This window comes from Equus przewalskii, chromosome 30 (assembly GCF_037783145.1).
Source record: "Equus przewalskii isolate Varuska chromosome 30, EquPr2, whole genome shotgun sequence".
NCBI lineage: Eukaryota > Metazoa > Chordata > Mammalia > Perissodactyla > Equidae > Equus > Equus przewalskii.
In genome coordinates this window covers 4,527,109-4,541,847 of record NC_091860.1, presented here as the reverse complement: position 1 = coordinate 4,541,847, position 14,739 = coordinate 4,527,109, and the positions used below count along the sequence as shown (strand labels likewise).

The window sequence follows — 14,739 nt, the reverse complement described above, 5'->3', positions numbered from 1 at the left end:
AGTATTCCTTCTTGAATAATTTTTCTAACCCTATCCTTTCTCCTTCCATTCACAAAAATGCTAGTGTGCACACATACACACATTCTTCTTTACATCAGGCTTGTAGGGACACCCTGTGTGCCTCTGCAGTATCTAGTTACCCTTCTTCCATCTTCATAGAACTCTCTTTGCCTTTATATTCTTGGATTGTTCCATAATTTGTGCTTTTTCAAATAAGTAAACTTTCATGGTCTACTTGAAAAATAATGGTTCTTCTTCTACAATATATACAGCTATGTTGTATAGTTATACATTGTATAATGGTTTTCCTTAAAATTCTCTTTTCCTAATTCTCAGTGGGAATAAAAGAACAAAATAATTTTAAGTATAGAGAAAAGAGTTTAATTTTATAATGGTATTGTCTCCATCATGTGGATTTTTAAGACTATTTTTTGCCTCTCCCAAGCCCCAGTACCTAGCTGTATATTCTAGTTGTAAGACCTTCTAGTTTTTCTGTGTGAGCCTCTGCCACAGCATGGCTACTGACAGACAAGTGGTGTGGTTCTGCGCCCAGGAACTGAGCCTGGGCTACTGAGGTGGAGCGCACCGAACTTTAACCACTAGGCCATCAGGGCTGGCTCTTAAGACTATTTTTAAAAAGCATAAGGCTTTTTAAGCCATAGTACCTTTTCATAACTGAGTCATCAGTGAATTAAAAAATATTCCATGCTTGGGATCTCACCTGTATTACACAGTGATTTATGAGTATTTTATTTTAGAATATGTAGGTTCCAATCCTGGTTCTGCCACCAAACAGCTGTATGACCTTGATCTTAATCCCCCTGGGCCTCAGTCCCCTGAACTTTGAAAAGAAGGACCAAGACTTGATGATCCCTTCCAACTCTTCCAACTCTCAAATTTTATGACTGTCTCTCCTTTTCTATAGTTGGTAGGAAAAAGTGGGGATACACGAAAAATTTTAAAAGTAAAAAGCTAAGAAGAGAAAATTAAATTTGATATGATTTCTGTAGAAAATATGCCTTTAGTATTTCCTGACTATATGTTTACATAGTATAGAAAGCCTTTAAGAAGGGCATAAGAGCAAATAAAGTCCTGGAACATATGCTCTAGGAAGAGTAATTTCACTGAGTGGGTCAAAGATGTTATGCTCTGTTAGCTGGTAATTAGTAACACTTGATGCTTAAACAGAAGGTTCTTATAGGATGCTTAGTAGCAGTAGCTTTGCCATTAGTATGGTCAAGTGTGATCTGAGAAATCCATGTAGCTTACGAATATATCACTAAAACTGGAAAATAAAAATTCAGAATGATTATGAAAAGAAAGATATAAACTTCAAAATAAAAGCTAAAGCAGAAATGATCAAAATAATTAAGTCTAGTAATGAAAGGTCTGTAATTAGTCTGATATTCCCACTGGAAAAATGCAGGGAATTTCTATGTCAACAAACTAAATAACACAATAGTATTGTCTAGGCAATGAGAAAAATATCAACAGGAGTAACAACAACAACAATAGTAACAATTTAACCAGTTTAACAATTTGAAAAGTAGGATGAAAATATGAACAGTATATTTAAATCTTACATCAAAAAACTAGATTATGTTTCGCTTACTTTAATGTTTTCCTAACATTGTTGCATTTATTGGGCCCCACCTCTGTGCAAGCATTATGTTATGAACCATGGGAGATACAAAAGAACAGATGTTATTGCCCTTAAGGAGCTTAGTTCCTGTAAAACCAAACAGGGTATGTCCTGTGTGTCTATCCTAGCATATCCTGGTTTGAAAGGTAACATTGTAAATAATTTGATATTTTTATATTTTCAGATTTACAATGATCGAAATAAAATAAATAGGAAATGTTTCATAAATTTACAAAGAAGTTTATTTTCATCTCTTTTCATGATATTTAAGAAGTAATTTTCATGTAAACTATCTAAAAGTTTATTCATCATTTCAGAGTTTCCTTAATAAAGTTGGAAATCAATATTCAACAATTATGGAATAGCCAGCCATCAATTTATGTGGCCATTTAAAGTGACAAGCATAAGGTATTATGTCAATACATGGAAAGAAGCATATACAATAAAGTGAAATGAGTGAAGGAAAGGACCACCCGCACAGGGGTCACAGCCTCCTAAGCCTGTATGGTGGACACTGAGAGAATCAGGAAGAAACAAAGAGAAAGAAAGAGAAAGTGTCTAAGTGTGCTGTGTATGAAGCAGCGTGATACCATCTTCCTCGCACACTTGAGAGAGTTTTTCTGGTGGGTGTGAAGTAGCATTTGAAATGGCAAATTCTAGAGCTAAAAAAATCTACATGGAACTTCCAATTTTCCACTCTTAACATCGCTTACCATCCAAACTTTTAAAAAGGTTAGTAAGAGGTGGATTTCATGAGAAAAATCCCAGGAAATTTAGTCTAGATAGTCTTAAATTTTGATATGAAGAAAAAAATTTCATTTAGAAGTCCAAAAATTTCATAATCATAAAATAATCAAAATTTAAAATTCCACATATTTGGTATGTAAAATAGACTGTATATTAAAATTTCTATTCATTATTTAACTAAAATTTTATTTTAAGACAATTCCCAGTTTTTCACTCGTTCCTTTGACATAGTGTGGCTGAACAAGCATAATTTAAAAAAATGCAAAATCTTAAAGAGTAATATAAAGGTTTTCCAATTGAAATGTATACATTTTCAGATTTACATGAACTCTAAATTCCTCCTCATTTGAAAAGAAATAATACATATACAACTGTCTTTTTTTATGCTCTCAAAGAAACAGCAATTTCATTGTCATTAGCCAGCCTGTTTTCTTCTTTTCTCTTTTAATTTCTAATCATTTTTGGGAAAAGAATACTAAATTATTATTAACATAAGTAGCCTTAGAGATGTAAATTTGTAATTGTCAAGAAATATCACAGAAGCAAATCCCTTATGCATTCTTTCAACTTTTGAGTGCCCTTATGCTGCCCCCTGCTGTCCGGTGTCCACACTAACTGAAAATTGTCCCAAACTTTCAACCTTTTCTATTCTCTTCCCGTCAAAACTTACCTGGCCAGAGATCCAGACTATTGGAGTTTTCCTCTACCAGGCTAAGGGGTAAACAGATTAATAGAAGAAAGAGGCAGTTCCCTCCTTTATATCTCACACCATTTTCTGGCACCACATCCAGATTCCTTAGGGTGGGATTCCAGACCTTCCTGTGCCGGTTCTATGAGACTCACATTATGGGTCTCGCTGTCCTAGGCTCTAACCCTGCATGTTACAGCTTACTGTCCACTCACGCTGGCCTTCTAGCTGATATTTCCAAACGCTGTGTGTTTTTCTCCTCCTCACCTGTGCTCATGCTGCTTTCTTTACCTGGAATGTCTTCTGTCAGTTTCTGCATGTTGAAAACCTACGCGTCTTTCAAGGCTCCTGTCAAAATTACCTTCTTCATGAAGTTTACCCCAATTCCTAAATGCTTCTCTTTTCCCGTTCTCTCTTTAATCCTTTAAGACTCAGCACAATGTTGCTGTTTTTTTTTTAATGTAGTAGAAGTTCAATAAAGATTTATTTAGTGAGTGAAGAGCAGATAACAAAGAAACTTTAATTCTTAGAAAGGTTACCTGATGTATTGACTTTTAATAAAGTACCTGGAGAGGATAATGGGATCCTCTCTAATGGTGCAACATCCACACACCTGAATGGGGTGATCTTTTTAATTCCCGTTACACTGTGTAAGGCCTATTTTGATCCCTGAAATCAGGGGTGTCTATGAAAAGAATGAACCTAGAACATATATTGAGTGCTTATGACATGTCAGGCACTGTTCTGAGTGCTTTAAATGCATTAACTCATTGTAGTCTCACAACAGCAAGTGAGGTAGGTAACATTACCTTGTTTCATAGAAGAGGAAACGAAGGGTCTGGACAGTTACGTAATTGACCCAGAGTTATACACACAGTAAAAGGCAGAACTAAGGAAGTCAGAGCAGTCAAAGTTGTGTACTTAAAGTGTTCTCATAATGTCTTCAATAGAAATGTGTATGGAGAGGTTCTAGTCAACTATTTTGGAAGTTAAAAAACCTCAATAGAATAAGCTTGGAAATTCTGATCATGTAGTCAGACAAAGCCACGAGAGAGATTCAGTGTCGATTAAGTGTCTGTTAATATCTGCAAGAGTTTGCAAGACAGAATGTGAAGGAATGTAGGATTGTGCCAAGTTCAAAGGTCTCTACATTTAGATATAAAAGACAGTTTTATATTCTAAAAGATCAAGCAATGCAAAATCTAAGTATTTGTCATTTGATGTAGCTGCCTGTGTGGGGACCAAAGATTCTGACCTGACTTGAAAAAAAGTAAAGATGTGATCAATATCTTAGGCAAGTAGGCTTTGAGAATACTTTTCTTCCCCTGATATAGCGAATATAAATAAGGCTCAGCATGTCACATCAGTGGCTCAGACAAGGATCTAGTGTGCTCCAACCAAAACCTTTGCTTATCGAGAAACCTCAATAAGTTGAGAAGGCAGACCAAAAAATTCACTTAAGAAGGCAACACCTAAAATTGTTGGTAGGACATAACTGTTTTCTTAGTAGGTAAGAATCTTGTAACTCCAGAAAGATTTAGAGTAAATACAGAAATGTTCTTTTAGTGTAGGTAATTGTTCTGTTTAAGAACATTTGACCTAGTGGAGTAAGAGGTCAGCCTATTAGACTTTTAAGTACAACTCCTACAAAGTTATATGTAGTGTTGAAACATTAAAGAGAAGTTAAGAATTACCATACTGTTTAGAAGTTAAATTTTATGAAATATGTAAGACTTTTTAATTTCTTGAAAATGCTTACTAAGTACCAAAGGAGGCAATCACCTGTAGTAAATTTATAAATGGAGTAAAAAAGTTGGGAGGTGTTTAATGAGGTAATGCTATAAATGATACCAAATTTTAAAAGACCATGATTTCTAAAATTTGCAAGCTTTATAAATATGATAAGATTTGTAGAAAAGTTTAAAAACATAAGGAAGAACTACCTTTGGATATGTAACTTTAAAAAATTTCATACTATTCTTTAAAAACTCAAATTAACTTCATAATAGTCTTTCAATATACAAGACTCACCCTTGAGGACATCAAGTAACATAACTAAAGAGTGGCTATTGGGCTGTTTTTCTCCAGCTAAAGTTAGTTTTCACTAGGCAGTCAATTTAATGTTTTACCCCCACAGAACTGGTTTGACTGTACAGTTATTCTTTATTTTGGTTTGAACTTTCCTAGGAGACGGATTACAGCTTTTGAAACATTGAGGTGATAAGTAGCAGCACTTAATATACTGACATCTCAAATTTTTGGTTTAGTGGCTTACCTCAGTAGCGTAACTCAGCAATTCTCAACCCAGCTGCGTATTAGAATCCCATGGACAGCTTTTGGAAAGTGCTTATGCCCAGATCCCATCCCAGACCAAGTAGAATCTCTGGGGGTGTGGTGCAGGCATTTTGTTTTTAAGTTTCTGGGTAATTCTAAGTATAGGCTGAGTTGAGAACCACTGGTGAAACAGTGTGAGCCTGCCACAGTCTGAAGGACCAGTCCTGACCAATAGGACTTCCTGCAATCATGGAAATTGCTATAGACTGAATGTTCATTCATATGTTGAATCCCACCAACCACCAATGTCCCAAATTCACATATTGAAATCCTAACCCCTAATGTGATGGTATTTGGAGGTGGGGTCTTTGGGAGGTGATTAGGTCATGAAGGTAGAGCTCTCGTAAATAGGATGAACGCCCTTGTCAAAGAGACCCCAGGAGGCTTCCTCACCCCTTCCACCATGTGAGGACACAGCATGAACCAGGAAGTAGCCTCTCACCACATAAGAAATCTGCCAGCACCTTGATCGTGGACTTCTAGCCTCCGTAAGTGTGAGAAATAAATTTCTGTTGTTTATAAGCTACCCAGTGTACCGTATTCCCTTATAGCAGCCTGAACAGACTAAGATAGAAATCTGCTGTTCAATAGGGTAGCCACCAGCCAGATACAGCTACTGAATTTTTAATTTTAATTAATTCAAATTTAAATTTACATAGCCATATGTGATTAGTGACTACTGTACTGGACAGCACAATTCTGGAAGTTTTAGGCCATTCGTAATGATCTGAGTCTATTATTATATATTATTATATAAGTGCTGAAAGACTCTTTTTGATACTGGACCACGCCAGTCCAAACTTACTCTTGCCTCTTTGGGGTACTTCATACTGGCTTCCTGACGAGGCCTCTAGTGGTGTGCAACGATAGCTCAAAGCCTATGGAGGCTCCTGGGAATGTCAAGGAAATTGAATTTGCTGATTTTCTTTTGTGCATTTATGTTGGCAGTTTGTTTCTTGGACTTTATACTTCAATGGAAAATGAGCAAAGGCCTTCAGAACTGAAAAATTCTTAAGTCTCAAAGCAGTGAAGCAATTAAGCTCTTGGAAAAGGTCCTCTTTGCTCCTTGGCACACTATATTGTTTTTCAACAGGAGGTTGTGACCCGTCTTGCAGGATGGAGAGTTTCCAGTGGATTGGGGCAGTGGCCCGAGTTTCAGAGCTAAATATAGGTCACTGGCATGGCAGCCTCTCTTTCTCAGTCTCATCAAAATCACGTCCTACTAATGAATGTGGGGCATTAGTGGTTGGTGGGAGAAATCTTGAGAAAAACAAGCAAAATGCCATAGATACAGGAGTCTTTTTCAGATGCAACTTGCTGTTGAGCACAACTAAGCTCTATTTTTACCTGCTTTTAAAAATAATTTGTAAATTATGGATCACTATTTTAAAAAAGTTTAAAAATGCACATACATATGAATATGTATATTCATGCAAATAAATAAATAAAGGCAAATAAATCTCAAATGTATATTTATGTTGAAGCATAAGAAGACTCTTCCTTCAAATCATTGCTCAACTCTCACCTTTTCGATGAGGCTATCCGGACCACCTTATTTAGCGGTTCAGTATATGTTTATTCATATATTTGCCACATATTAAATAATGTCCTTTAAAGCTGGGCATATTTCAAAGCTGAAATATTTATCATGGCAGGTACTATCTGATTCTTTAGAGCAGTGTCTCAAAGGGGAGTCCCTGGACCAGCAGCATGGACATCACCTGGGAGCTTGCTAGAAATGCAACTTCTCAGGCCCCACCTCAGACCAACTGAACCAGGAACCCTACATGTGGGTTTTAGGTGATTCTGGTCCACATTCAATCTGCATTTTAGGTGATTCTGGTCCACATTCAAGTTTGAGATCCATTGATCTAGAATACATTGAAGCCCCCAAAAATGTCTCAGGGGACTAAACATCATACATCCCAAAGTTGGTAATGATCAAAACATTTTGGACGTAAAATTGACCTTGTAAGTTGTGAAACAGAAGTCAATATTCTATGTGGACCTAGTGTTACGAATCCTGAACTTTCCCACTTCAACAAGGCCTCACTGAATCTCTAGTCTTTGATCTTTTCTTTCCCCTAGAAAAATTCAATGTCTGAAAGAATTTCATAAGATGTTCCTGAAGAGATGAGATGCAGTATAAGTGCACCCTCAGCAAATTCAACATACAAAAATTCACGCATATACAATTGATAAATTAGGTGGGCAATTACTTATTTTATGAAAAGACTACTAGATTTATAAAATAATTCACTGGACGGTTCATTCAAGCAGTGATATACAGGGCATTTAAAATATGTCAATTTATGGAATATATATTTACAAATATCTGATGTGACAGTATAGAAGGGTAGGTAAGTACACAGGCTCTGATTTCAGACTTCCTAGGTTCAAACTCCAGCTGTTTCATTTACTGTCTAACCTGGGACAAATCTCTCTCAGTTTCATTGTCTGTAAAATGGGTATAATAATTGTCCTATCTCCAAAGTTTGTGTGAGGATTTAAGGAGATAATGAAGCTAGCATTTAGCCTAGAGGCTGGAATGTAGTAAGTGTTAATAAAATGGTTTTTTTTTTCCCTGAGGAAAATTCGACCTGAGCTAACATTTGTGCCAATCTTCCTCTATTTTGTGTGTGGGTCTCCACCCTTGCATGGCCATGGCGAGTGGTATAAGTCCGCACCTGGGCCACTGAAGCAGAGCGCACTAAACTTAACCACTAGGCCATGAGGCCAGCCCCTTTGTTTTTTTTTTAATTAGCTGCATCCATGACCAGTCTTGTCTCTATGAAAACAGATATTCATGTTTTATCACTCAAGAATGTTTATACAAAGCAGTTAAAGTTTATACAAAGCAAGTAGGAGCTAACTATATCGAGTGCTGGACACTGAGCAGGTGCTCACCCTTCCAAGAGCTCCTCCCTGCCAAACCAATCATGGGGATTTCAGTCTCCTGCTCAGTGACTGGTTTAGGGATGAGCAAGTCCTACAAACCTGGCCAATGAGTGGTAAGAAGTAATGTGCTGTGGGCCTCTGGGAAAGAATCTCTTCCCTTATAAAAAAGTGCAAAAGAGAAACTCTCCTCCCTTTGGAAATTGCAACATCAGGATATGATGCTTGGAGCTACGGCAGACATCTTGTGGCTATGAGGAAAGATGTTGCTGACATTAGGGCAACGTAAGAGAATGGGACCTACCAAGGAGCTTGATAACATTGTTGAGCCATTGAACCAAACTGGCTTGCCTCCTGATTACTAATTCAGTTGAAATAATAAATGTCCTTATTTTTTTATGCCACTATCAGTATTAAAAAGCAAACTAAATGACATAACACTTCTAGCTAGTATAGGTTAATTGGCTCTATGACAAAATACTTTGGTGATTTTATTCTTGATGTCATTTTAAACCACATATAGAGAATCCTTAATGAACAATTCCTTCTCCTCCAATCCATCTGTGGATAACAGAAGCCTTACTTTCCTATTCCACAACTGATGTGTTTTAATTACCCATTAGCTAAATACATAATTATATTATATTCATAAATTAAAATGTTTGATTCTATTTTAAAATTTTGTTATATATATCATCAAAATTATTACAGAAGATTTTAAAATAAAAATAAGTATTGTAATTCTGACATAATCCTTTAACACTGTATTTCCCAATTTATATTTACATTGACATTTACTTCATGACAATGTATGCAAAATGTACAAAACAAGGCTCTACCACATTAAAAAATTTTTTTTCATTAAATAGACCTCACAAGGACACACCCAAAATTCCTACTGCCAGAGTGATCCTCTTCATCACTCTTCTCAAGCAAATTAATGTTTTATTTCTCAGTTTGCAACAGGAATTTGTAGTAGGTAACCATTTACTTATGTAGCATCTCTTTGGGCTATATCTAAAATCTGAGAGCTACTTTTCCCTCACTGTGTGAATATCTGGTGCCCAAACAATAGTCCTACAATAGAAGGACATTTGTTAAATCCTATATAAATAGATTTAAATTAAAAAAAAATTTTATTCCGGAAATCTTATTTGGCTTTCATTCCCAAATGGGAACCTCCTAACCTAAGTCATTAGATGTAAAGTATCTTTAGAACTTTGAACCATGTTGGACTATAATTTCCATGAGAACAGGGATCCTTGCCTTTTTTCTTAATATTCTATTCCAGCCTGTTAGCGTAATAGTACATAATAGGGAGGTAGAAAATCTAGAACAAACCAACCCCCAAATAAAAATAAATGTTGAACAAATCAAGTATAAAGTACACCCTTTCTTATTTTTCATAAACAAATCATTATCTTGGCTTTACTTTCTCTTTTAATTCTCCATTTGAGAATCTTTTTCGAAAGATAGAAAACAAAGCCATAACACAAACACCTATTTTGTATCTTATTTCCCCCTTTTTTTCCGTTGCAAAACCATGCTGAGAAAAGTAGTGAATCTGTATATTCTAATGGAAAGGACAGAAATACCCAAGATAGCAGAGGTAAGGATGCACAAGAAGTGGTGGAATTAGAAACATATACAATTTCAGGTTTGTGTTGAATGTGGTTTTCAGAGGGCAAAATTTTTAGCTATTTTTCTTCCTCTAGAAAAGTTCATTCCAAGGTATATTAGTTTGGTCCTGGCTAATATTTTCAGCATTTAGTGTTAGTTCATCTTAATATCTCTGTAAATGTTTCTCCTCTTTGTTATCTCATCTTTCCTAATAGGTTTGGCTACCCTCAAAAGTTTCCTCAATCGAAAGACACTAATGAATACAAATTAATAGATTAGTAAATTATATTGGTTCATTACATTGTTTTAATAAAATTTTGAGTTTATTTCTGTTATTGACCAAATTCTACAATTTCAAGTTCATTTTTCTGAGGTTTATTGTTTAGAATTTGATTTACAATTCTCCATGTCTTTGGCATCATCTCTTTCTTCTTTCTGCAACCTATTTTTTGGCCATTTCAGTACTCATTAACCCCTCCCTCCATCAGAGGGATGGGCAGGGTGAAAAAAATGATATGATATTTTAATATACTCAATTTTGCTACTTGCTACTATCTAGGATAAAACGGTGTGCAAGAAAGAAAGAAGTGTGCAATTGTTGACTAAAATGACATTTCAGGATTTTTAAAAAATGATTTTTTATTGTTCGTGATCTAGAAACTGTTACTGTGGAAAATGAGTTAGATCCTATGTACTATATTTAATAAAGATTTTTTTCATGATGAAAATATAGTTTATTATAATAATTCTAATCAAAATCACACCAAACTGGTGAACGAAATGCCTACAAAAATGTTGCCAATTAAAAAAAGAATTAACAGCCAAAGAATCAAGAGCTAAAATGAAGCCTAAGGTGGATTTAAAAATGGAGAATAAGATAAAATATTGAATTGTTTTTGCCTCACAAATTTAAACCTCTTTACTTACATGGTGATGAAAGAGTCACATAAAGAAGCATATCTTTTATAGAAATGTCTATGGATGATTTTAAAAAGTGAAGCTTGAACTATAATGGTTACTTCATAGTCAATGATGTAATAGTCAATGATGTAGGAGAACAAAGAGCATTGCATAGCTACATATGGACTTCTAGCATCAGTTTGTTTTTAAAAGGGGGGCTACATTAAATAAACATTTTTAGTTTTCACAAATAAAGGTGAAAAATATCACCAGCTGAATAACAGAATATTTTAGCAATAAACATACTGGGAAGTATATTTTATTCAGTAGATCAACTTCCGAGAACTAAACTGTCCAGCATCGCCAGAGGGTTAGATAATCTATTTACACCTGCAGCGTCTCATTCTATAGATCATCTATAACGTCAGAACAAGTCTTGACGGGGCATTTAAATTTTACAGAGATAAAATGTTACAGTGAACATTTTCAAATTTTTATAGCACAATAAAACAAAATATAGGCATAATACATAGCTATTTTTGGAAGTTCAAGGAAAGAGTGCTATACAGATAAATTATAGGGGCACAAAAATCAAAAATACCAATCCTTGTCTTTTTCACACATTCTTTTACTTCAAAATTTTAAATGATCAGTGAAATGAGCATTTACATATATCAAAGTGGACAAAGCCATTTAATAATAACTCCAGAAATTTTCACTCTCTCAAGAAATAATCTATTCAGTCACATGGAAAGGTGCTCTAGGACACTGTTTCTGTTGTTTTTATTTTAGTTGGCAAAATAATATGCTTTTAGGTACAATTACTGATTCCTCTCACTTCCTTTTTTGAATGAAGGACACACTTACTATATTCATAAACAACTCAAATGTTCACAGAGCCCAGTCAATCCCATGTCATATCATAATGTACATTTTTGTTCTTGGGAGGCTTTGGGCCTAAATCTCATATTCTCTTATCAGATAACTCTCAATAAGAACAAAGATGGAAAAGATTTACCCTGCATGTGAGTACCAATATTTTTAAAGTTAAAAGCAGTTGTATACATATTCTTAAAAAATTATCTTATTCCAAAATATTTGCTTTTTAAAACGAGAGTATATATAAATTCGACTGAGGTATCACTTCAAAAAAAAAAAACAATAACATAGGCATTATTATATTTCATACTACTAGAAAATTCCCAGGAGAAACTTAGAATAGTAAACTTAAGAAATCCCTAGGTTCAAAATGAAATTCAACTTTTACAATGTTCAGTGAACTAAAACTCAAACGTTTTGTTAAAGTGAAAAGACATTAATCTGTATGATATTGTAATGTAAGAAAAACGCAAAATGTCACAGAGGAAAGAGAGGGTAAGCTGACAGTTTATTATTGAAGAATTCTGATCTAGAGATAATCAGATCAGATAAAACACAACTGCAAAGTGCACGCTTGTCCCTGATGCTCCCTGGACTGGTTGTGACGACATGTCTGTTCTCACCCACAGTTCACAGTTCACAGAAAACATTTAAATAATACAACCGAAGAATTTCCTCTGACCAAATTAAACTTTCTTTAAGGAAATAAAGGGAAAAGATAATAGATCAAATCTTGCCCCACCTCTTCTTTTCCTCCTTTTTTCTTTTAGTGAAACTGACATAAATTGTTGAGGAGGACTACAGCGCCACCAACACAGATCAATGCAAAACAAAAAAGATCTCCCACCGTGTGCAAAAAGAAAAAAAAATAGAAAAATGCCCAAAATTACAAAATGTCTCCCAAATGTACCGTTTTGGAGAAAAACAAGATAGATCTGCAAAGATTATCTAAGGAAGAGCTTCAAAGAATTAATATCATGGAAGACAAGTTCAGATCTGATCAGCAAATAAAAGATCCACTATTTAGTAACAGCCATAACTTAATATAAACCCGGTTATGTCAATCTCCACCTTCATTATACCAAGGGCAGCTTTTCTGTAGTTTGTACCCAAGTAATCCATCAAGAGAACCACAATAGGCCTTTAAAACAAAAACAAAAACAACTACATCCGTGGTTTGCCTGCTCTGATAATTTAGTCCTGGACAAATTAGGTAATACATAATTTTTATAAAGAGGATATGCACATATTTGGCATTACCAACATTGCTGGCACAAAACAAGTCCATCTTGAAATAGCTGAGTTCCCCTGTAGTTCACAGTAATTAAAGTATAATTTATATTATAAATATTTAGCTTTAATAATAAAAAGAAATCCTAATTTTTTTCTTTTGGTAAAAATTAACCAGATAAGATTAGGTGGAATGTGCAGAGATCAAAGCTAAAGAAAAATACAAAGATTGGTTTTGTTAGAAGAAACACAATGCAAATCCTTTTTATCTGGTGGCTCATTCAAAGATTTAATGACATAAATGTTTAAAATTACAAACTTACCATTAGCGTAGGCAAAGGAGAAGCCAGTTCTTGAAAAATAATTGTAACAATATAGACTGGATACTTGTGTCCCTAGAAACAACAGCCTCCAGGCAGCATATGGATCTTCAAACATCTTTAAAATATTTGGTAAATAAAAAGTAATACTTTCTTCCATGATCGGTGGCTAAATGGGGTGGCTTCCCCCAAGATCTGTGGGCTTTGGGGAAAAATCGGAGAAATATCCACGGAAGATTAAGGCAGAGGAGGCAGCGGCAGCCAGAAGACTCTGGGGTTAACAACTTTGCGATGGCGAGCAGGCGCGCTCCGATTGGCTGGGAGGGCAGTGTCCCTACAGTCTGCTCTATCCCCCGCGGCCCCCGCCTCCTGCAGCTCGGAAAAAAATGCAGTGTGTGTGCCATTTTACACAGGGCTTTTAAAAGCACAGCCACCCAAACGACAAGAGTCTAAGCTCTCTATTAAGTGACACTGCAAAACAATGGCACCCACGACTGCCTGTTAGCTCAGGAAAATGCCCTTTCAACGTCTTAAGGAACACTCATTTCTTGTGTGTGTGTTTTTACGGAATATAATGCTTTTCTTAAGCAAATTGTTGATCACTTCACAAACGTCGATATAGAATTTGGATACAAAGATGGCCAATTAGAAACTATTTCCAACAAAATATTTTTGATTTGACATCATTAGGTACCTAAAGAAGCCAGTCATCCTCCAACAAAATTCGCGACTCCCTTAGCTCCGAGAGCTTTAATTCCTCGTAAAAATAGAATTTGTGAGCCATAATAACTACCATTTGTTCAAAGAATAAAAATAAAATAATGACTTTGGTGGTTAGATTAAAAACAATCGGCATACTTTTTTTCCTCCTTAAAAATTCTGTTTCAAAGACCTTTACTGGCTGACAGAATTCTGCCGTTCAGCCTTACAAACAAAATGGCTGTGGTATTGAGTGTTTTTGGATCCTCCCACTGTGCCTCCTCCTGGCCTCCAGGAAGTGGTAAAAATCCAAAATAAATACAGTACTAAAAGTACATTGTCCAGTCTGAAGTTGGGCGAAACGTTGGGGAAGGGGGTCTTCGAAATGTGCTGCTTTTATTAGTTTTCTTAAAAAATTGTTTTGAAAAGAACATCAATCACTAGAGATTTACTTGACTGTAATTTGAACTTCCTGCTTTACATATTTATAAGGCCTTTCACCTATCTTGGCAGGCTTTCAAACGAAGTGGGCTGGGAAATTTGATGCTCCATCTCCAGTTGTGAGCTGAGTCAGGCATTCGGTGGTTGCAACTGGGCTTTTAAATAAAAACGAAGTCTAAAACTTAAAAAAAAAAAAGTTAAACGAATGCTACACCATGATTGATTGCAAATGTAAAGTTGAAAAGTCAGCAAATATCAAAATTTGTCAAATACTGTATATATGTGTTAATTGAACACATCCCGTATAAAATTCTTTGCCAGCTAAATTTCTAATGAGCCAAGGA

At 35.3% G+C, this 14,739-nt stretch overlaps 1 protein-coding gene across 2 annotated transcripts in view; it reads right to left on the bottom strand.

Annotated features, from left to right (window-relative positions):
• EPC1 (enhancer of polycomb homolog 1) overlaps window positions 1–13,598 on the bottom strand; it is a 92,481-nt gene extending 78,883 nt beyond the window's left edge. For both annotated transcript variants that reach the window (XM_008536716.2, XM_008536717.2), the window contains exon 1: window positions 13,259–13,598. In XM_008536716.2, the coding sequence (XP_008534938.1) occupies window positions 13,259–13,261 (3 nt within the window). In that variant the 5' untranslated portion in view covers window positions 13,262–13,598. The remainder of the gene's footprint in view (window positions 1–13,258) is intronic.
• Window positions 13,599–14,739: the final 1,141 nt, after the last annotated feature.